Below are 24,887 nucleotides of genomic sequence, written 5' to 3' on the forward strand. Positions count from 1 at the left end.
TGGTGTGGGGCAGGCACAGGAAGACACAGCTCAGCAGGGCAGACAGACTTTATTAGTGATATCAGTACAGCAGAGGTGCCCATGGGGCGGAGGGGAGGGGACCCATGCCTGGACCAGTCCCCTCCTTCTGCCCCTTCTGGGCCCTACGAAGATGGGGCCTGGCCAGGACCAGTTCCTCCTGCTCCACCTGAAACGTGGGGATGGAGAGCTCAGGGCTGGCCTTGCTTCCTGCTCCTCTTGTCATCAATCCAGTATTGTCACTTCCTTGTAGGGATCAGATCTCCCCCTCCCCAGCCCCTAGGCAGGGAACCCCAGCTACTGGGGAAGGGCAGCTTTAGGGGGGCCTGAGGCCTAAGAATAGCCTCTAGTGCCTCTCCCTGCCCCATACCCTTGAGTTCCCTGGGGCCCAACGCAAGCAGGTGGAAGGAGGACTGAGGGCTTCAGGGGGTATGGGTCCCCAGCCGTTTGGGCTTGAGGGAGCCCCACAGCGACTGAACGCCCCTGCGGACAGTCCACCCTACACGCCGGGCAACAGACTCAGCAGGGGGTGCTGGGAGGCAGGACGTGGAGGCCTGGGAGCGGGCATCCAGACACTTCTGGTAGCGGAGCTGCAGAGAGGCAGGAGGGGCAGTCACTCCCCAGCCTGCCCCATGTGGGGTCGGTGTCACCACTCCACCACCCTACCCACTTACCATGCACGCAGCCTGCACAGCCTCTGAGAGGCTGGCAGCATTGGGCTCACACCAGAACATGTGGCAGCAGAAGGAGGCTGGGCCAGCAGCCATGATGAATGCAAATGTGTGGACATCTCTGCCCACGGCCAGGAAGGACAGGAAGCGCACCCGACACTCCCCTAGCACTGCCTCCGTCTGGAGGGAGGGAACCCAGTTAGAAAGGAACAGCGCGACCCTCTGTTCCACTGGGCACATCCATCTTATTGGCAGCTCTTCCCCTCACCCTTAGACTCCCCTCCATGGCAAGTCACAGCCATGCCTTCTCCTTCTCCCACCCAGATCTTTACCTGCTGGTGCAAGATGGTGAGGGTAGCAGGGGCCACGCTGACGTGACTCGGGGTCCATTGCTCACGGCTACTGGAGGACAGGACTGACTCCAGGGCCCCATTTATCACATCTACCCCTAGAAGATAAGGACATGAACATGGTACCACTGGGGGTGGGGAGAGGACACCCCAGCTCTACCCCAGACTTTCTAGCTCTGCCTAGTCAGGCCCAGGGCCTTTGCTCTGTCCCCACTTCATTGGCCTACAGCCCTAGGCGATGCTGTGCAGGTGTCCCTTGCCTAGTGCTCTCCTCCTTGGCTTCAGTGACTTGGCACTTTTCTGGTCTCTTCTATCTTGAATCCTACTGACTCTGCCTCTTCCTCCAGCCTCCTAAACTGATTGAACCTCAAAGCTCTGACGTCCCCATATCTTGCCTTCTCAGTGCTCATCCACATTCAGACAGTCCAGTGCTTCACTCCACAACAATGACCCAAATCAGAACCCACAAGCCAGTCTTCTCCCAAGACCCAATGTTTGTTTTTTTTAAGATATCCATTGGAGGAATGTTTACTCTTGTGTCACACAGTGCTAATCATTACAGTGCTTTACAACAATCTCACAATAGACCTCTTTATCACCATTTTACAAATAAGGAAACTGAAGTTTATAGAAATCTGGTAGTAAGCCTAGGTCACACCAGGAATAGAGATCTGAAAACAGGCAGTCTGATTCCAGAGCCTGGGTTCTTAACCAGGCCTTTATCCTGCCCCTTCTCTGTATTCCAAGTTTTTAGAACTAGAAGGGCTATCAAAATCTTGGCTGCACTCAACAATTTCTATAATGTGCTCAAAGACCAAGGAACCCAAGGTTCCCGGCTTTTATGTCAACCAACTTTCCCTTGTAACACAAGGGTTTCCTCCACCTCTAACTGCTGTGAACCATTTCCACTCCTGCATCCCACTTTTGCTTGCACCCAGCAAAGAGCCAAGGCAGGAGTACACGGCATGATGGAGGCCTGGGTTCTAGTCCCTGCATACTCGTGAGCTGGCTGTGTGATCCAGGTATCTTCACCTTCCCAGTGAAGAGGTTAGAGTGAACAATGCCAATGCAAAAGGTGCATGCCTCTGTGGTCCACTCCCAGGGCCCCTCACCCCTTTCAGTGCCTCTGCACTTCCCCTAGGAGCAGACCACATGGACCCTTTGTGGGTGGAGGACAAATGTCTTCCTCGAAAGTCCTCCCTCATCTTGGCCTTGCACATCTTACCTCTGGCTGGATCAAGGCCAAACTCCTCTCCAAGCATGCAAGTCCTCCAAAAACTGGCCTCATCTGAGCAGTCAAGTCTCATATTTTACTGCTCCCTGAGCTTCAAATGATTTACGTAGCATTTATTAACATCTAATCTTGGCAAATGCCCTGCTAGGCAGATGGGGAATACAAAGTAAGAGATGAGGATGCCCTCGAGGGACACAGACTGTAACTGAGGGAAAAGCCTCTGTCTGGAGTGCACTGCCCCCTTGACTGTCTGAGAAACTCCCGATGCTCATCCTTTGGGGTTCACCCAGGCCCCGCCTGGGAGGCCTTCTCTGTGGCAGGGTAGGGAGAGGATGTTGCTGGGACAACTCTTAGCACAACATCCTGTAACTGCTGGAAAACCTTTTTCCACACCAGGCTATAGCTATCTCAAGGACAGAAACCAAGTTTAATTCATCTCTGTGTCCCCAATACTAGCACAGGGCTTATCTACTGAAGGAATTCCAGAAGCTTGAGCAAGTCACCCTCAAGGCTACATGGGCTAACGCACCCGAACTGGTATAACCAAGTCGCCCAGGAGTCCACAGAAGGTGACGTGCTGGCAGGAGTGGGCAGGCCAGGTCCAAATGCAGAGGGCTGTGACGTTTATGACATTTAGGGCAAGTGCAATGAAAATCTCAGAGATGACGCGTGTGGATGAGACATAAAAGTCAAAGTGCTCAATACAGAGGTGGGGCTGCGAGAGTGAGCCTGGCCTCAGAGTGTGGGGAGGATCAGCATGGAGGTGGAGAAAGCAGTGGAACAACATGGCCTGGAAACAGTCTGCCACATTTGGTTACAACTCAGGACTGAAACCTACACCTGACCCCCAGCCCTGCACTCCCAATCTCCCTTATCCTGCTGTGCATTGTTTTTTCAGCCTTCCAACATACTATATAATTTACTTATTTTATTGTCTGTCTCTCCTGGCTAGAATGTCAGCTACTTGAAGGCAGAAGTCTTTGTCAGTTTTGCTCATTGATATATACCAAGAACCTGAGACAGTGCCTGGCACCAACCAGGCAGTCAGTAGTCATTTGTTGAATGAATGAATGAATAATGAATGAATACTGCAGCTTCAGCAGGGACCAATGCTAAACTCCCGGAGGTTAAAAAGAGAGCATTAAGAGGCGCCGGCCCAGTGGCGTAGTGGTTAAGTTTGCAGCCCCCGCTTTGGCAGCCTGGGGTTTGCAGGTTCAGATCCCAAGCACAGACCTACGCACCACTTATCAAGCCATGCTGTGGCAGGGGTCCCACATATAAAGTAGAGGAAGACGGGCACAGATGTTAGCCCAGGGCCAATCTTCCTCAGCAAAAAAAAAAGAAAAGACAGAGAGAGAGAGCATAAGATAAAGCAGGCAGTGAGCTTAGAGACTCCTGGTGTGAAAGCCCCGGCTTCAACAGAGCAGACCCAGAGAGCTGAGCGGCAGCAAGGGGCAGTCAAGGGTTGCAGACAGTTGCTTTAGTGTAGTGAGAACCTGTGTAAGGTGGGAGATGGAAAGGAGAAGATGTGGGAGTAGGGCAGTAGGAAACTGAAAGAGGAATAAGAGTTTAGAAGTTGAGAGGGAGTAGGAAATGAGAGCAAAGGGGTAGAGGTGAGCCAAGCCTCCTTCCTGCTCCCTGAACATGCATGTCTCACCTCGGCATCCACATCTGTGGCAATGTCACCGAATCCACCTGGAATACCCACTCCTCTCTGCAAATCCAAGCCTTTCTTCAAACCCCAACTCAATCCCCACCCTTTCTAAGAAGGGTTCCCTTGTTGAATGTAAGGTGCTGTCACTAAAGTCAGCAAGGTTTGAGGGGAAGGGTAGAGAAGTGAAGATGACCAGGGTTTGAGTCCTACGTCTACCATCTTTTGGCTATGTCACCTGTGGCAAGTCTCATTCATTCTTTCATTTGTTTGTTTGTTTATCCATTCACCAAACAACGTTGAGTTCTTCCTAAGAGTCCTTTGACATGGCACCCGACCACTTCTTGAAGCAGTCTCTTTTTTACCTCTGACTTCTCTCCTGGTCTCACATCCTTGGCAGTTTCATCCTCCTCCACTGTCTGTTACATATTGGAGGGCCTCAAGGCAGGCCTAGCCTCATCTCCCTTCTCACTGCAGGCTGCCCAGTTCTCCACACTCATGGCTTTGATCACCTCTGTAACTCAGTGATGCCCACATTTGTATCCACAGCCCAGACCTCTACTCTGTGAATTCAGCTGCCAACCTGTTTGCTACTCCGCTTCCCCAAGGCACATCAAACTCAGCATGTCTGAAATTGACCTCAAATACCCACATCAAAACTGGCCTTTTCCAGTTCTCCCTTTAGAGAACAGCACCACTATCCAGTTAGTTCCAAAAGCCAGGAGCCAGGAGTCAGCCTTAATGCCTCTGCCCCTCACATTCAATTACCAATGCCTGTTGATTCTAATTGTCTAAACATCTCGAATCTACACACTCCTCTTCAGTTCCACCATAGTCCAAAATACTCTCATTACTGGCCACCACTTCTGCAAGATCCTCCTAATTGAGTTCCTTACGCCCACCTCCACCGGCTGAACATCCTTCTCCATGGTATAGCCAAAGGGAGCTTTACAAAATTCAAATCTGATTACACCAAGTGCTCTCCTGAAAACTCCTCAATAGCTCCTTGCTGCTCTTAGGATGAAGAACAAATCGTTAGCCCAGCCTGTGAGGTCCCACGTGGTCTGACTGCTGCTCTGCTCTCAGCCTCATCTGGCATCACTGGCCTTCTCTCAATGCCTTTGAAGTGTCAAAATGCCTTCTACCACAGGGGCTCTGTGAACACACACTGTGCACTCTGCCTGGAATCATCTTTCTCTACCTTACTCCTATCTCCATCCCACTTCACCACATTAGCTCCTATTCATTTTCTGATCTCAGTTCAAATGTCACTTTCTCAAGGAAGTCTTTTCTGACTCTCTAGACTAAAAGAAATTCCTCTGTTACATAGTTTCATAGCACCTTGCTACTTTCTTTCAATGAATGACTCAATTTGTAATTATACATTTACTTGTGTGATTATTTGACTAATTCCTGTTTTTTCTACTGTAACTTCCATGAAAGCATGACTATGGCCATTATTTTCCCAGGACTTGGCACATGGTCGGCTTCAAAGGTATTTGCTAAGTGAATGAGCAAATAAATAACAGGTACTGTGAAAGCACTGAAAATACGAGTGAACCAGGTAGCTTATACCTTCAGTTTCCTTATCTATAAAATGGGTATTATTATAATCCCAACCTCATAGGATCATCAAGAATTAAATGACATAATATATAAGGAAGTACTTTACAAACACTAAAGCACATGATAGTTATGCTTACTGCTTCCTCTTTAGACACTCACAGCCCATAGCTGGTGCTGTAATACCAAACCCAGCTCCAGGCTGCTGCCTCGTGTCTCCAGTCATCTAAGACCTGCCTCCCAACCCAATCAAAGCTTTTCTGTGAGATGCAAGAGTGGGGTCTCTCTGTGTGCCTGGTCCAGCACCAGCCACATGGTTGATGCTCAGTGAAGGCATGCCAACTGTGGGTATAGGCAGGACACGGAGTGCACCTGGGAAAGATGTACAGGGGTTGGGATGCATTTTGAAGGCAGGTGACACCAAGCATGAGGAAGGTCTGGTAGAAGAGGCATTGGGAGACAGAGGGTGGGGACAGAGCTTTGGGATCAAGGTGGTAGTCCCTGGGTGAAGGACACACATACCAACAGGTTTCGCAACAGGCACATTCCCCAGGTAATAAACTTGGAACTTCTGTGCCAACTCATTCTTAGGCGCTGGGAATTCCACTGTGGGAAAGAAGAGGAGGATCAATCGTGGTGGAAGATCTTGCTTGCTCCTGGTACCTACCACCAGGGCATAAGCTGGACATCCACCCAGCCAAGGCCCTACCTCCACCCCTCCCCCTGCCTCCCTTTAACTGAAGTCCCTCCACTTATTTGACCCAAAGAATTTAGTCTCCATGTGTCCATTTTTCTATCATGTCTGTCCAGTAGCTCATGCCTCTTCTTCGGTCACCCCACCTCTGCCAACAAAGCTGAGCTGGACCTGGTGGTGTGTGACACTGACCTTGGAAAGGGACATCCACAAGTTTAGAGTGGTCCAGGGAGAGTCCATTTACCAAGCAGCGGGCAGTGCGCCGTTCAGCCATGATCTGAGGAAGGGAGGAGGGGAGGGGAGGAGCGAGGGAGGGCCTATTAGGGCTTCCTTGCCCTGGAGCCCCCCACCCCCACACTGTGACCCCAACCACATCCTTGTAGAGCAAAGGTGGCAGCTAGTCCAGGGAGTGGAGGGGGCCGTGCCTTAGAGCAGATCTCATGCAGGCTGGTGGCGATGTTCTTGGCGGGTGCCTCACAGCGAAACACGTGGCACTTGAGCATCTGGGTCAGCTTATCGCGAGCTACGTAGGCAAAGTCCCTGTTGGGGGAGGGGCACCTCATTGTCTCTTAGTGTCAGCCAGTGCTGAGCCTCGTCCCCACCCCACCCATGCCCTCCCTGTCCATCACAGCTCCTCCAGGGCTTCTGCCCTCAGGATGGTGTCCTGTGGGGGCTGCCTTCCGGCTGGAGGGTAAACAGGCAAGTGTGCTGAGGTGGGGGAGAGTGGACGAGCACAGCGGGCAGGAAGGGGCAGAGCAGAATAGGGCAACTTGGGGACTTCAAGGCATCTGGTCCTGGAGTGGGAGGAGGAAGGTAAATAAGCAAAGTACCTCTCTCTGGGTCCGGCAGCACAAGAGAGGCAGAGAACAGAGTTAGGGAGGAGGGCCCGCTCTGACTGCTGGATGAGCCCCCACCCTGGGATCCCAGGCCCTGCTCCCACCTTCCACTGTCCCGCCCAACGCCCCACACGCGAATGCTGACGATGGGCTGGGCGTGCAGCAGGGCCTGACTTTGCGGCTCCACCAGCTTTAGCGTCTCGTCCTCCAGCTGTAGCAGCAGATCCTTTCCCTGCAGGCCCAGGAAGCAGGCACTCAGTGGTGCCTCAGCTGGGAAGGTGGCTGATCTCCGCCACCTCCAGCTCAGGAGAGATTAGCTCTCCCAAGGGCCCAACCTGGGGTCAAGCAACCATGTCACAGGGCTGTCACTTGGGGTGGGTCCACACCCTTCTTCCCCAGCCCTCACTTGGGCAGCTCAGCTCTCCCGTCTCTCACAGTTCCCTTCTCCACTGCACCACACTCTGCTGGCTTGGGCCCTCACCTCCCCCCAACCCCCAGACATGGGGTCGTGCAGATTGTTTTTGTGGTAGGAGAGCTGACGGATGCAATTGTTGACTGCCACGCTGCTGCGTCCAGGGGCCAGCTCCTCCTCGGTCATCTCCACCCAGCCTAGGGAGCGCACGGCGAAACACTGCCAGACACAGAAGGGGGGCGGGAGGTAGAAGGTGTGAGCTAAAACTGGAGAAGTCTCCAGCACAGGACACAGGAGATTTGCTGAGACAGGAAGAGTTCCTAACTCAGGACCTGGGGAGCTGTACTGAGACCAGAGATGCCCCCCAGAACATGACACAAGGGGGTCTCCGTACACAAAGGGGCTCTAGCCAGGGGACTAGGTGTTGGTCTTGAACAAACCTTAGTCCCTGGGTTGGCATTCCGCAGAGGCAGCTTCTCCTCCTCTTGGGGCAATGGCTCTGGGCTGGAGGCAGATGTAACACTTGGTACAAGGTCCTCATACATGAAGCTGTCCCAAGGCCCCTTCCAGATAGGTCCATCCCACTGCCAGCCCACTGCGTCCTGCCTTCCCACTCACCTGAGGCTCTGACCTGGGAAGGGCACTGTCCCCTCCTCAGGGTCCTTCAGTCCCAAATCCATCGGGGCCTCCTCACTGGGTTCATCCTTAGGAAGGAGAGAGAGGAATCAGGATCAAGACGAGGCCTCTTCCCCCAGCTCCCCCACTGTAAAGCAGATCCCTTCACTCACCTTCCAAAATTCTCCATCCTCAAAGCCTTCTCTGTGGGCAAAGCCTGTCCAGGTGAGCTAGAAGGAGGGATGGGAACAAGGAGGGGGACTCATCTTGCTCCAGCAGCACTACCCCTCCACCCCTGGCCAAAAAACAACAGGCCTGTGAGCCTCACCTGGGATTCCTCTCGGGGGCTGCTCTCCTGTGAGGGGGAGGCCCGGCCCGGGGGCTCCCACTGGGTGGTCCCCGTCGGGATGTGCCAGTAGTAGGTCCCTGAAGTGTCCTGGACCCTCATCCATCCAGCCGGCAGATCGGAATCCGTCTCGAAGGCGTTGGGGTTCCAGAAGGAATCTGCCAGGTTGGAGGCTTGGTGAGGGTCTGCCCAACTCAACAAGCAGCAGGTGCTTATGCCCAGTCCCCTCCCAAGAACCCATAGTGGTGAGGAAAGAGTGGGGGAAGGGCCACAGCACAACAGAGCTCCTGCTTCCTCCCAGAGCCTGCAGTCTGGAGTCACCACATGAGGGCCACCAGCAGGGGACATGGCTCAGGTCTCCTCCTGGGCCCTGTTCCTGGCCAATGTGATCACACAGAGCAAAGGAGGCAGAGGAAGGAAAGAAGGCAGGGAGGTTGGATGACCTCAATTGACCTGTCATACATATCCATATCTCCAGTGCACACACCAGCTCCTGCACATACACGTGCACACAGACACACAACATATACAAGCCCTACTACACACCTGTGCAGCTACCACAAACACAAAGGTGTGCACACACAGAAAATACCAGCACAGATGGCAGGTATCACATACAGATGCACACCCACGTGCAGGGGCAAACATACACACAGCAACTCTAGCCATACACTAATGCAGACACCATACACAGAAGTGTGCACATACACAGCTATACATACCAGCCCCCACCACACATGTGTGCAGAGACCACACCCACAACCCCCAACACACATATGGGTACCACACATACTGAATGCATAGTCAGACACAACATATGTCAACTTCTGCCACATGCGTGCAGACACCACAGACACACCCCAACCGGTGTCACACAGATGCAGGCAAACATTTCATGCACATGCACGTGTACCACATATCTGTGACATACATCCCTCCTCCCCCGGCAGAGCCACACCACTCCAGCCCTGTAACCCCGCTCCTCTGCCTCTGCTCTCCCTGCCAGCCCTGCCCCACATCATGCCCAGCCCCGTGCTGCCCCTCACCTGGGCTGCTGTCCTGCAGGATGATGGCCAGGAAAAAGTCCTGGGAGAACATGGCGCTCGTTCCCAGCCCCTCCTGCCTTTACCCTCCCTCCTCATAGCCCCTCCAGCCCAGCCAGCTGGGCTCACAGCCTGGTGCTGGGCTGCAGAGAAAAGCTCATCCCGCCCCCTTCTCACCAGGACAGAGCGCCTGCCAGGCAAGATCCTCACCAGCCCCCACACCGGAGCTCACTAGGGAGGGGCCAGGACCACCACAAGAGGGAACCTCCTTGGGGTGGGGAGGGGGTGGGTGTTCATGAGACCCCAGCCCTTACTGCTCACATCTCTTCTTTCTAATCCTGGCTTCCCTCCCCCAATCCTGAATCTCCATCCCACCCCACAGTAGTTACCTCAATGCCACAGTCAAACCCAGTCTTAGGGACACCAGGAGGCTCAGCCCCTCAGGAATAGCCTAGCCACCTGGGGCCCTGCAAAGCCTAGCGCTCTCAGCACAAACAGGGTGTGGCTTCAAGGCACCTAGGGATCCCTCCCCTGCCTTGAACCTGCCCAGCAGTTTGAGCTTGAAAGTGGGCCTTGAGGGCATGGGCCCCAGCAAGCTTGAGGCTAGGCTTGGGGCTTCCCATCACCAACCCCCCTCACCTGCCAGGGCCCAGCTAGGCTGCAGCGTCTCCTCGGCAACCGCAGCACCAGGACCGGCTGGGAGCGCCCAGACTGCTGACGTGCTTCCCGTTACCAGGGAAACCAGGAATCCTGACTGGTCCAAGAGGCAGCACTGAGGGACAGGCAGTCCCCAGACCCAGGCTGCTGGGCAACCAAACACACAGGGGCTGGGAGTGGGCGTGGTTACATCAAGGTGGCTACACACGTGATGCGAAAGTTATCTGGGCAAGGTGCCCCAGCACCTTCGGCTTTCAAATGAGATGGGCCCACAGAGGCGGGCTCTTCTTGCCCGCCCATCCAGTCTTCACGGTAGCCATTACTACCTCTTTTCCCCCCACCCCTCCCTCACCTCAGGCCCTACGGAATCAGAATGGCTGCTCTTCCCCAGAGACCCTCCATCACCTTCAGGACTCTCCTGCCAAACCTTCCAGGAACACCAGTACCCAAGGCAGCCATGCCCTCCACAGCCACACCCTTCTCCATAAAGGGTCATACACCTCTTGAATCTGGGGACCAATTCACCATCTTCTGATTGAGTCACACACACCAATCCATCTGCCATCCCTGTCAGCCTATACCTTCCTGCTTCAAAGAGCTTCGTCCTTCTAATCTGTCCTGGAGGGGCTGCTCTCCCCGCTTGACCATCTGGGAGGCCCATCTGGAGCTTGGCACATATCCTCCAAGCGCATCCCCACCTGGGCCTTGGCTTCCACACGCATGCACTTATTCAGGAATGTACACCTTCCCTCCTGCATCGATTCACGCAGGCACTCACACAAGAATTCAGAGGTTCAGGTATCATTCATTCATCGATTCATCCATGCATGCCTTCGTGGCTGAGCCAGATGCAGTGATTTGCTCAGGAATCAGTGAATCACATAATGCTCTCTTCTCTTTTCCACCCCCATGTCACTACTGTAGTCTAGACTACTGGTTTTTTACCTGGATCATTGCAACAACCTCACAAATGATCTCCCTCTTCCAGTCTAGTCTGCTCCAATCTGGGCTGCACACTACAGCCCAGATGATTGTTCCAAAATGCTAAACTAAGGAAGTTACTCTCCAGTTCAATACTCTTAATCGTTTTCTCCTTGCCCTAAGGATAGAATCCAAACTCCCCCACAGGGTGTGAGTGCTGTTTGGAGCCCCTAACCCTCGGCCTCTCAGCCTTGTCTCTGACCACCCCCACCCCCACCCCCGATTGGGACTTGCCCCTCATCCTCTCTGAGCCCAGCCTTCCTCCCCTCCATCTTCACCTGGCTGTCACCCACTCCTCCTTCAGGCATCAATATAAAGGTCACTTCTCCAAACTGACCCACCCCCTGCCCCCCACCAAGCGAACAGGTAGGGTTCAGTGCAATCCCAGTGCTCATCATGCTGATTATAACTGCCTGTTTGTCTGTCTCTCCACTAGGCTGTGAGTGCCGTGAGAGCAGGAACATCTGTCCCCCGTAGTGTGCATTCCCAGCATTTAGGACAAGGCCTGGCACTGAGTATGAACCCAACACAAGTAGTAAAATTCATTCATTCATCACTCACTCATTCATTCATTCACTCATGCACTTATGCATTCAATCAACAACTGTGTGGAGATCCCAGAGAGGAGAGGAGAAAATAATTTTTGCTCAATTCTACCCTATTCGTACAGGCGCCCAGACCTCCTCTGTGGCCCTCATGGTCATAACAACACAATCACAAAAGAGCAAGCAGTGACTCAGCCCTTCCCTGGGCTGGCCCCACACCGCTACCCTCAATTTCCAGAGCCTCCACCAGAGAGTGATCCTTGACCATCCTCTTGCCACGCCAACACTCTTGCTGAGGTCACTGGCCATGCCTGGCATACCCTTCCCAGTTCTCCAGCAGTTCTATCCTACTCCCAGAAGGCTCATAGGTGCAGCCACCACAGCGACCACCCCAGGAGCCTCTGAGCAACCAGACCCTCCATTTTGGCCTCTGACTCACAGCCCCTAGGGCAGAGGTTGCAAACTAGCAATCTGCAGACTGGTGCAAGCCTCAGATTGATTTTGCATGGCCTGCACAGTGCTTCTTAAAAAACAGAATCGGTTGCTAACATTTCAAAATGGTGATATTTCACATCAATATCTAGTTTTCAGTTTCTCTTGAAAAGTTACATCAACTGGCTCCATTGAGACTACATTTCTCCCACCCAGCCCTACACATAACCATTGGAATGGAGCAGCAGCTGTTCCCTTTAAAGGGGGTCCAGGCAATGACCATCAAAGGCTACTAACATCACATAAAAGACAGACAATCAGACTCTGCCTTTGATAGAAGTACTCAATACTACCTAGGAAGTGTTCTTTCAAAAACGAAACACAGAAAACTCTCAAATCTGAATCTGATCAGGCTCTAGAACTCACTACCAATTTACGGGAAATCCAGGGGAAGAGGAACACGTTCAACACCAATGCAGAAAAGAGAGTCTGCAAATCCAGACCCTGGAAAACCCAGGACAAACAACACAGTGGCTTCAATTAAAAAATAAACAACAACAAAACTACAAGCAGAAACAAAGAGAGATGGAAAGATAATGTAGAGATTAAAAGAAACTTTAAGAGACATATCAACCATCAAAAGGTCTGGACCCATTTGGATATTGATTCAAACAATCAAAACTTTTTTAAAAGGGGGGGACGACATTTATTAGATAACTGGGAAAATGTAAACATTGGCTGGCTATTTGATGATATTAAGGAATTACTGTTAAATTTCTGTAGGCATGATAATGGTACTGTGAATTTTTTAAAAGAGTTTTACGTTTTAGAAATGAATGGGTAAACATTTAAGGGTGAAAGTATTTGCTTCAAAATAACCTAGGCTGGGGTCCAGCAGTAGGTGGGGGAACAGATGCAGCAAGATTAGCCACGTGTTGCTAATTGTTAAAACTGGGTCCTGGGTAAATCAGACTTGTTATTCTATTCTTGCTACTTTTGTATATGTTTGAAAATGTCCATCCTAAGTCTTTTGAAAGTGGGTGGTGTGCTGCTCTTGGCTCATCTGAACTGTCTGCTCACTGCAAAGGTTTCACAGTTCGGGGTCCGGGTATGGTGCCTGCTGCCTGGTGCAGGCATTGTCTTTCCTAATCTTTACTTACACTCCCATCCACAGAACTCTGGGCTTGTGGCTACAGCCCATTATCTCTGCTCTTTGCTCCTCAGCTCTGTCTGCATCTCTACATGACATTAGCCAATGTAAAGACTCAATTTACTTAAATGGGACACATTTAATGATCAATCCTTGGAGCCCTAATATCTATTCTTCCCCTCACAAGGAAGCACATGTTTATTCTTCCTTTGTTTCATAACTTTTAGTTGATATTCTATTCCTGATACAAAGGATACAAAACAGTATCCTTGTAATGCCCAGCACTGTGCTCTGCACATGACACCCCTTAGTCTTTCCAAATAGACCTCTGTGGGGAGGAGCTGCTGCCCCCTCCAGGCCTGGCCTGTTAAAACCCGGCCCAAGTACACCTTGGTTCCTCATGTTGTGCCCATCGGTGGCAGGGTTACACGGGGCCAAGAGCTGGGGTCTGGACTCAGACCTGGTGAAGATCTCAGTTCTACTGTGAGCTCAGACCGTCTGTGACCTTGGGAAAGTGCTAAACCTCTCTAGGCCTCTTTTTTCTCATCTGTAACATGGGCGTAATAATGGTATCTACCTCACAACATTTTTGTGAGGATTAAACACCGTAATGCTGAGCACACGGCCAGTACCTGGAAAGCGCCCCATAAATGGATCCTAGTCTGCACACACATCAGGGTGTGCGTGACGGACAGGTCTATCAACTTGTTCAAGCACTCTCTGAATGCAGGAATGGTTTCCTTCAGGAAAACCTGGGCATGGCCGGCTGAGGACTGAGGACATGGGTGCTGTGACTCATGTCCAGGCTGGCCCTGGCCTCTGTATGGAGAGGTCTGCCCTCTGCCCTCTTGCCCTCCCATATGCCCCGTGTCAAGCCCCGCAAGGTACCTGAGTCCTCGGGGGAGCCATAGGAGGGGCTGCCCTGGGATAAGGTAGCCCAGCTTGAGTCCTCATCACTGGCTGCACTGTTCCGTACGCCAAACAGGAGGCTGGCACTCTTGCTGTGCTCTCGGGGGCCGTCTGCAAGGGCCTGGGGCCCATGGGGGACTTCCGCACTCTCCAGGGGCTCAGGCAGCCCTGGAGGAGAAGACAAGTCCTCCTCCTCTTCCTCCTCATCTTCTTCCTCATCATCCTCCTCAGCCTCCCCTGCCGCCTTCTCCTCTCCCTCATCAGGCCCCTGTTCTTGAGTGCTGATGATCAGGCCGGGTCCTCGGAGCCCTCGGTTGGCCGCATTGTGGGCGGAGAGCTCCAGCTCAGAGTACAGGTGCATCAGGCCTTTGGGGCCCAAAGGTGCTGTCTCAGGCTCCTGGCTGGCCTCCTCCGCCAGGGTCAAGGTCACGTTGCGATTCTGATCACGGTGGGCCGTGGCGGCCCGCCGGAGCTGGTTCTGGCCCTCTTTCAGCCACTTGGCATTGGCAGGGCCTGGCTCAGGCCCACCACCCTCCCCCATGGCGCTCCGCAGGTCCTTAGGTCCCACGGACGTGGCCTGCAGCTTGGCGTTGAGCAGCTGGTTGTGGGCAGCGTGCAGGGGCAGGGGTAAGCTCAGGGCAGGGCCTCCGTGGCTGTTGGCATTAATGGCCGACTGGCTCAGGGATGATGGAACAGACATGGCCTTGGCAGATCCTGCAGGTGGGGAGGAGAGACCACGTTGAGCCTCCAGGTCAGGATAACAGCAACCCTGCTTCTACCCCAGGGCTGTGCCCTGTACCTCCTCATTTCCCTACACCCGGCAGGCCAGCACACACTACTCCATGTCCTATGAGCTATTTTCCCATGAGAATGGCTGAGCTCAACTTCTGTCCCCCATGACCATCACCCCCTCAACCACCACCCCCATCCTAGGCCAGGCCCAGACCCGCAGTCTACCCCATCCGCAGCCCTGAGTTTCCTGGGATAGCACAGCTGGCCCCTGCTTTGCCCTCACTCCCAATAGCAGAGTCTCCACACAATGGCTCTCTGTCCATCCCCACCCCCAGCGCATCCGACTGGGGCTTTACTGTGCCAGGGACACAGCTGGTGTGGGACTGGCTCATGTGGTCTGGACACTAGACACTGACTGCCCCCTTCCTCCCGCCACACTGCTATCCATGGGCCCACCACTGTGAGCTCCCCAGGCCGTGTTCCTCTTATCCTAAATCACTGGGCCCAACCAGCCCCCAAGCCACCCCCTACTAGGCACAGTAGGACAGGAGAGAATGAGCCCTAGACTCAGCCCTCAAGGGCACGGCCCTGGGAAGGCAGGTCACAAAGGAAGGGCCTTCAACTCCAATTCATGGCTCCTTTGGGCAGATGAAGCTATGTTTTGGCAACTATTTCTATAAAGTATCTCGCCTCGGGCACCAGTGCTTCTGCCAGCCCCTATAATGCCTCATGCCTGGGTCACTACAGGAGCCTTTGACCTGGACCCTCCAGCTCTTCAAGTCTTTGCCCAAATGTCGGCTTCTCAGTGAGGCCTTCCCTGATACCCTTTTTAAAACTGCGGGCTATCACGCCCCCTCTTAGCAATCCCCAAACCTTCCCTAGCACTGAGCACCATCTGACAAGCTATTTATTATTATTGCTTTGTTTGATGATTTTCTCCTCATGACTACCATTTCAGTTCCATGGTGGTGAGGATATTGTCTTTTTTTTTCAACGCATTATGCCTAGAGCTTAACACAGTCCTGGCACAGAAGAGGAACTCAATAAATACTTGTTGAATTAATGTACAAATCTGCCCTCTCATCTCCTCCAGGCCCCATTTTAGCATCTCCTCTGCCAGTTTCAGAAAACACACTTTGGTCAGCTTACTGTATCTCAACCATTGCTCATGGCGCCCCAACCAAACTCCACCTGTCCTCAGGTGAGGGGATCTCCTGTTCCACAGTGACAGCCCACCCCTCTCGTCCCCTCAAACCCCCTCCTCCCTACTCCCTCCTCACAAGCCCCCTGTGGATCACCTTCTCCACCTACCTGTCCTTCCAGCCCCATCGCCCCAGTGATCCCCCCTGAAGGCCCCATTCCATTCTCTCCATCTCCCTGACCTTCCACTGCTCGGCTACTCTCCTTCCCTGACCCCCAATATAAGTGCTCACTCCTCGGACTCTCACTGGCCACCGCCTCACAGCTCATTCGCCCTGACCAACCACTACCCAGTTCTCTCTCATCCTGACCCTCTGAGACAGCCCCTCCCACAATACACTCTCCCTCCCTCATGTGCACACCCAAAGTTCTCTTTTCCGATTGACCTTCCCCCCAACACACACTGACTGCCCCCCAATGCACACCTTTCCCTCTGACTCAACTTCTCATCTGTGAGTTCTCTATCTCCTTGTTCCCCACTAAGGAGTTCATTCTCTCCCTGCCCCCTGCCCTAGTTCTCTCTGCCGCCTCAGTGTAGCTCTCAGCACTGAGCACAGGGTGTTTTAGGCTGCCTGAGCAAGGCCCTGCCATCTCTCAGGTGCGGTGCATGGTCCTGAGGCAGGAACCACAGCTTGCCTTTCTGTCATTTCTAGCTCCTCAGAGCCTCGCACAATGCTACGCATACATCTATGAAATAAACAAAAAAAGGTTTCTGTCCATATGTTTGCCTCACATGTAACTGTTGGTCTGCTCAGTGTGGCTCCACTGGGCAGGGAGAAAGCCCGTGGTCACTTGAATAAATGAAAAAAAATAGACAGCTCTGCCTCTACCCAGAACCATAGTAATCTTCCAAAAATGGAAACCAGATTGTGTCACTCCCCAGTTCAAAAAATTGCATGGCTCATTGCTGCCTTTAGGAGAACATCTGAGTTCATTAGCAGAACATCCAAGAGCCTCCTTGAGCCAATCCCTACGACCTCTCGGACCTCCTCCCACCCCGTGCCTCCTTCACACCTTACACTCCAGCGACATGCAGTTTGGTGGATTCTAGAACATATCACATTCTCACAGCCCCAGCTCTTTGTTTACCTGCTCCCTCAGCTTGGAATCATGTCTCCTCTTAAGAAAACCTCTGCTCATGTTTCAAAACTTGGCTGAGCAGTCACAGCTCCTAGGCAGTGAGTCTTTCCTGTTCAGTCCTCTCTCCCCATCCTCAAGTAACCATTCCCTCCCTTGTGTCTCATGATACTCAGTACCACATTGTATCAGAACCCTGAGACTATGTCTTATTCAACGTCACATTCCCATTACCAAGGAGAGTGTGTTGTGCATCTGCCACAGAGTGGGCCCTTGCTGTGGAAGGAAGCGGGGAGGGTTAGAAGAACTAGGAACTAGGAAGCTCAGAACTAGCTGGGAATAGACAATAAGAAAGGCTTGTGTGGCCCCATGGGCTGGGGATGGACAACAGGAGTGTTAGGGGTAGTGCTGGAAAATAATGAAGGGTCCTTGAGAAGGAAGGAAGATGAGACAGGGGTCCCAGAGAGCTGAGGGCTGAGATCTAGGGAAAAAGGGAGGGAGGGATTTAGCTTAAACAAACATCCTGGCTTGAGGGCTGTTCAACAATAGAATCTCCATAAGTTTGAGGAGGTGGAGGACCCCGTGACTCTGCCAAGTTCAGAGGATCAGATAAGCTCTTCTCTGAAGCACTGGTATATGGAGCCAGGTTTCTCAGGTCACGCTGGGACCAACCTCCTTAGCACTTGGAGGTGTGTTCTGGGAAGGGCACACGCACTGTCAGTCAGGGAGTAAAGAGTCAGGTCAACTTCAGGGCAGCCCTGTCCATCTGACCACCAGGGCAGAAAGTACCAGGGAGGAAGTTCTGTTGGGAGTGAGTTCTGAGGCCTGAGCACTTAGCTCAAGGCAGTGTGGTCACCATCACCTCACTTTCTGAGGTCAAAGGATGACCAGCTGCCCAACATCTTCAAGAAAGGGCACAACCCAACCTCTTCTCTCTCATTGGGGTTATACACACCAGGAGCCTCTCAAAGGATGGAAAGAGCCAAATGGATTCTGGCTCAAGGCAGGGAGCTGGGTGAAGTCCTTAGGGCAGGAACTAAAAGAGTGGCCACTAAGCCTGAAAGAGCTAATATCAGATCATAGGGGTGGGAAGTGAGTCCTGCTCAGGGTCAAGGGTCTTCCAACCTGACAGCTTACTATATACCAGGCACTGTGCTAGGTGAAGAGAGTGATGAATTGCAAGGAAATGGTTCTTCCTGATGGAGCTCAGTCTAGTGGGGAAATAGCCACTGAAGAACTCGTTACAATGCAGTGTAATGCCAGTATCCAGAACAGTACCTGGCACCTAGAAGCACTCTCTATTTGTTGAATAAACAACTGAGTGTTAGGATAGGGAAGAACAGGGCACTACAGGAGCCTGAGGCTTACTCTAGCCCAGGCATTTTGCTGGTTTAGCCCAGCAAAAACCTGCCTGAAGAAGTGGCTTTTAAGCTGAGAGAAGAACGCAACTCTCCTTGGACCACCCCCTTCACCACCCCTCCCTCTCAGAGGATGACCTCCCACTGCTAATTCACAGAGGAAATGGAAGCCATCAGTTGGGCAACGTCCTCAAACATATGTACACTTACTTACTTCAGCACCTAAACTTTTCTCTCCTTCCTAAAGCCAACTGCTTCACCTACTATTTAGATCCTTCCTGTCATGACTTTCCAGGAATTTGACACCACTGTGTATCCATTTTCTCTTCTATATAATCAATCTCTCCTTCTCAATGGGATCCACTATCTCCCAACCTAAAAACAGAATCTTTCTTGACCTGACACTTCACTTCCTGCTCTATCTCCTTCTCCCCCATGCAGGCAAACTTCTTGAAAGAGTCGTCTCTACTCACTGTTACCATCTCCTCACCTCGTACTCACTGCTCAATCCTTTCCAATCCTGCTTCCACTCCCAACAAGCCTCAGTAACAGCTCCCACCAAGGTCAACGTGGCTCCTAAGTCATTTAATCCAACAGACGTCCTCATCTTGGTTGTCCTCTCAGCAGCATCTGACACCATGGGCCTCTCATCCAACTTTCATCCATGGCTTCCACATGCTACATCTCCTGGTTTTCTTCCTACACTGTAGTTACTGCCTGGTGGTTTCTTAGACTCCTTTGCTGGCTCATCTTCCTCTACCAGCCACTATACACTGGAGTTTCTCACAGCTTGTTCTTATGTTCTTTTCTCTTTCTTACCTGATATTCAATATAGGTATTCATTCATGCTCATAGCTTCAGTTACCACCTATACACTGATGATTTCCAAATTTACATCTCCATTTCTGACCGCTCATCTGAGCTCCACACATGTACATACAACTTTCTCCTCAACATCTTTACCTGGATGTCTCAAAGCCCTCTCAAACTAACATGCCCACTCATGTTTCTCTCTCCCACACCCTAACTGGTCCTCTTTCAGGATCCTGGTTTGTGGAATGATATGACCATCCATCCTGTTGTGCAAACCAGAAGTAGAGGTACCATGCTTGACATTATCTTCTCCCTCACTCGCCATATTTGATCCATCTCCAGGTATTGACAATTTTCTTGCTGAGAAAAATTTCTGGACTTGATCTACTCTCCCCACCCACTATCATCAACAATCCACATCAAGGACAAAGACCCTAAGACCAAAATTCTTAACATGGCCTAAACTGTCCTGCTCAGCCTGGCCCCTACCTTCCTCTCTAGCTTTGGCATTCTGCTCTCCAGTCTCACTGGCCTTCTTTTGACTCCTCGAAGACAAAGTACTCTCTCCTTCCACAAAGTGTTTGCATGTGATTTATGCCTGGAACCTCCTTCCCCTACTCTCTCAGCCTAACCAACCCCTACTCATCTCTTACATCTTAGTTCAAATGTCATATGCTCAGAGAAACTTTCCTTGTAGCTCTCTCCTTGTCCCCTAGACCAGTTCAGCTTGTGTTCTTGTGTATTTACAAGGCACTGTCCACCTTTCCTTCATGGTATTTATTATATCTATAATTTTATTCTTATCTGATTTCCCCCCTAGTTTGTCAGCTCCCTGGGGACAAGAATCCAGTCTGTTTTGCTCATAATTATATCTTTAGTGCCTACCACAGTACCTGGTATATATTAGGTACTCAGAGCATATTTGTTGAATGAATAGATGATCAGATAGATGCATTTTTTAAAGGATCACACTATGTCGAGAGTAGTTAACAGGAGAAAGGCAAGAGGGTATGCTGTTAGAGCAGTCAAGGACAAAAAGGATTGTGGCCCAAATTCAGTTTGGTAGCAGTGGAGACGGCTGAAATGAATGGATCTGAAAACTATTCTGGTAGTAGATGTGACAGAACTTGGTGACATCAGAGGTAGAGAGTGAGGGAGAGAGGTTAATCTAGAATGTTGCCCAGGATTCCAGCTTGGGTTACCGCTTGGAAAGTAGCCATTTCTGAGAGTTGAAGGAAACACGGATTTGGAAGAAGGGTAGACAGGGGACAGAGGGAAACCAATTCAGCTTGGGATCTGTGGGTCTGGAGTTCCTGCTGGACTTCCAAAGGGATGTCATGAGGACAGCTGGATATTGAGTCTGGAGTTCAGGAAAGAGGTCTGGACCAGATATACAAATTTGGATATAAACATATACAAAATTTGAAGCCTTGGGAGTGAATAAAATACCCAAAGAGAAAGTGCCGAATGAGAGATGACAGCTCAGGACAGAATCAAGAGCCTCACCAACATCTAAAGGGAGAGGAAGGAGAGAGCAAATGAGACTGAGATGGAGTGGACAATGCCACAGGAGAGAAGCCAGAAAAATGCTTCAAGGAGAGTTGACACCACCACTGAATACTGCAGAAAGGTAACGGGGGATACCAGGAAAGTGTCCACTGGAACTGGCCACATGGAGGTCTCCGGTAACCCTGGCTTGAGCAGTTTCCGTGGGTGTCAGAGACAGAAGACTGAATGAAGTGGTTTTAAGAATGAATGGGAAGTGAGGAAATGAAGGGTAAGTGTAGACAAGGTTTTGGCTTTGAAGAGTGGAGAGAGCCAGGACTATGCAGGAGAGGCTGGGAATGCAAGAAATGCACAGGCAGATTCAAAATAGGTTGGGAATCACCTCTGAATTGGCAATGGGAAAACTGCTCCTCAAGAGTCTCCTCCGAGTGCTAGGCCTCCCGGCTTAGCTGGGGACACAGCCGGCCCCAGGGCACACCCCTTGGTCGCTGAGGGCAACAGAATGCGGCTTGACAGACCCCAGGCCTGGGACCCTGCAGGAATCCGTGCGGTCTCTGTCTACCTCACCCCACGTCCCCTTGCCAGCCCTTGACCTCCCCTCCTCCATCCTCCGTCCCCCATCCCCCACTGCCCCTCGCTTTGCGTCCCTTATACTCGCCCCCTATTCATCCCAGAGGAGCAGGAGGTAAAGGTCGGGGAGGGGAGGGTGTGAGGGCCGAGGTGGAGCCTACAAGGGGGGACAGGACCGGGGTCGGAATGCGCGCGGTGGGAGGGCCGCTCGCGGGGATCGGGCCTGGCCAGGGGACCCGGTCGGCCGCGGGGAAGGGACTGCGGGGTCTACTGGCCGCTGGGGGTCGGGATCCGGCCGCGGTGGCTGGACCCAGGCTGGGGCAGCTCCTACCTGCGCGGGGAGGCCCCAGGCCCTGGTGGCGGAGGTGGCTCAGGCTGCGGGGCTCCGACTCCGCGGCGGCTTCTCCATCACAACATCCCCCGCCCAGGAGCGCGCGGGCCGCGGGGCCGCGCCCGGAGCGGCGGGGGCGCGCGCGGGGCGGGGGGAGGGGGAGGGGGAGGGGCGCCATCTTGGGCCGGGCGCGGGCCACGAGCGAGAGCCCCTCGGGGGTGCATTAGCTGCCGCTTCCCAGAGGGCTCCACCCTACAGGACCCTCGGCCGCGGTGAGCCCCACGGCCCAACACCCCCCATCCAGCCGCGGTTCCCCGGGTCCCAGAGCGCTGCCCAGCCTCCGCCGACCCGTGCCCAGGCTGGCACCGCCCTCCTCCACGAGGCCACGGACTCACCCCGCGCCCCGCAGGGCCCTGGCCCCGCACCCCCGCGGGGCGACGCTCCGACGAGGTTGGAGCGGGAGCGGCGGTGGCCGTGCCCGGGGCCGTGGCCGCGCGGTGAGGGGCTCCGAGGAGGCAGCCTGCCCCGCTCTTGCGGCAAGCTCCCTGACGTCCTGGTGGAGAGGCAATGAGGACGCAGCGCTGGTGATAATAATAGCTCGTGTTTATTGACCGCTTACACTGTGCCGGGCTGTGTGTTAAACCTCTTACATGCATTCGTCCTCACATGAGCCCTGGGAAGCTGGCTATTATTATCCTCATTTTTCAGAGGCAGATGCTGAGATTCAGAAAGGTAAAGTGAGTTGCCTGCAGTCACAAGTAAGTGAAATCAGACTGGAACCTAGATGTTTCCTAACACCCGACCCCTGCTGCTGAACATAAAGGGAGGCCTCCCAGATGTCGAGAACAAATCCTCCCCAGTAGAAATTAACAAGAGAGAAGAAAGAAGACGAGAAGGTAGATGAAAAGTGTGAAGGAGGGGATGGTGGGGCACAATATTTACTGCAGACTCCCTGGATAGTGGGATAGTTCCCAGTGGTCAGTCAGATCAGAGCCCAGAGGCCATCAAAGATAATGAAGGGGGAATGTTACCATCCAGAAACCTTCTCATGGCTCATTCCTCTAAGGCAGAGGTTTTCATTTATTGTACCTGCTAACTGTTGAGCAACTGACAGGAGATACCCTCAAGAGACCTAAAACTAAAGGTGTCCAAATTTAAATTATCTCATCCCTTTATTGACCTTCTAAGAAGTTTCACTGGGGTGGAAAAGAACCCTCCCCAACATGCGCACAGGCGCATGTGCATGCACACACACGACTGAATGCAGCTCCACTTCATCCATCCCAGTAAATGGCACCACCATCTACTGGTTTGCCCAAGCCATAGGCTTCAAGATCATCTTTGACCACACACTTTCACTCGACTTGAGGTGAATATAAATGTTTTAACTTTTTATTATGGAAATTTTCAAATATGTACAAAAGGAGACAGAACAGTATAATGAACCTTCATATACCCATCACTCAGTTTCAACAATTATCAACTCCTGGCCAAGAGTTTATTATGATTTGACAAACATCTGTGATATATGAACCGTGTTCCAGGTCCCAAGCTTGGCTCTAGGGATCCAAAGATGAATCAGATTTGACTGTAACCCAACCTGGAGGAAATAACATCTGACCTGGGTCCTTGAAAGATGAGTAAGAGTTACCCAGAAGAGGAAAGCTGTCCTCATTCATTCATTCTCTTTCAACAAATAATTATTAGGTGTGAGGCACTATCCTTGGTGCTAGGAACATGTAAAGAAACAAGATTCAGGGCCAGCCCCGTGGCGTAGCAGTTCATTGCGTGCGCTCTGCTGCTGGTGGCCTGAGTCTGGATCCCAAGCACCCAGTGAGGCACCACCTGTCAGGCCATGCTGTGGTGGTGTCCCATATAAAGGGGAGGAAGATAGGCACAGATGTTAGGCCAGGGCCAGTCTTCCTCAGCAAAAAGAAGAAGGATTGGCATGGATGTTAACTCAGGGCTGATCTTCCTCACAAAAGATAAATAAATAAAGTCAATTAAAATTAAAAAAAAAAAAAAAAAAAGATTCAGTCCCTGCCTCCATGAAGCTCAAATAACAGGGGAAAGAGACATTAAACATGTGATTAGAAATGTGATGAGTATCTTGAAGGAGATGTGCAGGATGCTATGTGGGTGGATTAAATTTGGCCTGAGAAGGTTTGGGAAGGCTTTCATAGGGAAGTGGCACTTACGTGAGGGGAAGGGATGAATGAGATAGAGGTCAGCCAAGAAAAGAGAAAATTATTCCAAGTCAAGGGAGAAACACAAGAAGGCCAGTATGCGTATGATGGTGGAGAAGAATGGCATAAGATGAGCTGGAAAGGTGGGTAGGTGCCAAATCAAGGAGGACCTTGTATGTTAGGCTAAGAGTTTGGGACTTTATTTTAAGGGGAATGGAAAATTATCAAAGAATTTGAGGCAGGGGAATGGCATGTTCACCCTTGCATTTTAGAAAATCACTTCTGGCTGCTAAGTGGAGAATAGACAGGAGGAGAGCAAAATTGGCACTGTGGGGACCAGTTAGTAAGTAACTGATGTAGTCTAGGTGGGAGATGATTATAGTGGTAGGAGTAGGGATGGAGAAAATTGCACAGGTTTAGTGAATATTCAGGAGGTGGAATTCACAGAAATTAGTGGTCTATTGATTGATTGGCTAAATAAAAGGATTACTTCCAGGTTTCTGCTTCAATAAATGAAAAAATCCAGAAATATCACCCATTTTCAAACAGCCCACCAGAATACTTATCTTCCCAACCCCATTGAGCAGGATGGCTGCAATATCCAGGGAAATCTTTTCAGGTAACCAGAGGCACACAGATAGGATGGTGAGGGTAAGGAGAGGAGTTTAATTAGCTAGTTTAATTAAAATGCAAAAAGGAAAATGTACAGTTCACACACAGTGCAGTTTGACCCACACACAGTCTTCCTGAATCCCTAATCTCCTCCTGGGTACAAAGCGTCCTGATTAAAGGGGAGTGAACCTGTGCTATCCATCCATCCTTTCTCTATTGTATCTCTTCCCCCTTCTGGTGCTCTCCATGGCCTAGGAGCAACCAATAGCCTATGAATCACCTCGGGTGCTGTGTGTGGTTCTGACCAATGTGGGGCCCTCTGAGGCAGCAGTCTTTTAAAATTATTACCTTGGACCTATCAGGAAAATCATGAATCACTTACCAAGAGTACTGGA

General features: G+C 51.8%; 1 protein-coding gene across 3 annotated transcripts; it reads right to left on the reverse strand.

Moving 5' to 3' along the window:
* On the reverse strand, window positions 1-22,150 carry APBB1 (amyloid beta precursor protein binding family B member 1). 3 transcript variants are annotated; one of them, XM_058545831.1, is made up of 14 exons: window positions 22,090-22,150; window positions 14,087-14,821; window positions 8,373-8,548; window positions 8,218-8,274; window positions 8,048-8,133; window positions 7,870-7,933; window positions 7,499-7,648; window positions 7,122-7,249; window positions 6,607-6,721; window positions 6,374-6,458; window positions 6,010-6,093; window positions 1,022-1,137; window positions 693-869; window positions 1-608 (listed from the first exon to the last, which is right to left on the reverse strand). In XM_058545831.1, exons 2-14 carry the CDS (start codon window positions 14,805-14,807, stop codon window positions 441-443), a joined length of 2,127 nt encoding a protein of 708 aa, XP_058401814.1. In that variant the 5' UTR covers window positions 14,808-14,821; window positions 22,090-22,150; the 3' UTR covers window positions 1-440. The 3 variants fall into 3 exon arrangements, with proteins under 3 accessions (XP_058401814.1, XP_058401812.1, XP_058401815.1); XM_058545829.1 differs by lacking the exon at window positions 22,090-22,150 and adding an exon at window positions 21,695-21,831; XM_058545832.1 differs by lacking the exon at window positions 22,090-22,150 and adding an exon at window positions 21,176-21,262.
* Between the last annotated feature and the right edge of the window lie 2,737 nt (window positions 22,151-24,887).

Source organism: Diceros bicornis, chromosome 7, assembly GCF_020826845.1.
Source record: "Diceros bicornis minor isolate mBicDic1 chromosome 7, mDicBic1.mat.cur, whole genome shotgun sequence".
Classification (NCBI taxonomy): domain Eukaryota; kingdom Metazoa; phylum Chordata; class Mammalia; order Perissodactyla; family Rhinocerotidae; genus Diceros; species Diceros bicornis.

What these genes read in the sequence shown, in the direction of transcription:
- APBB1 (XM_058545831.1), bottom strand. Translation starts at nt 14,807, where the DNA reads ATGTCTGTTCCATCATCCCTGAGCCAGTCGGCCATTAATGCCAACAGC. An exon ending in TGTCTGGGGGTTGGGGGGAG is followed by an intron (nt 7,250 to 7,498) that starts GTGAGGGCCCAA and finishes CTGGGCCTGCAG; the next exon opens with GGAAAGGATCTGCTGCTACA. An exon ending in GTTGGGCGGGACAGTGGAAG is followed by an intron (nt 6,722 to 7,121) that starts GTGGGAGCAGGG and finishes CTCCCCCAACAG; the next exon opens with GGACTTTGCCTACGTAGCTC.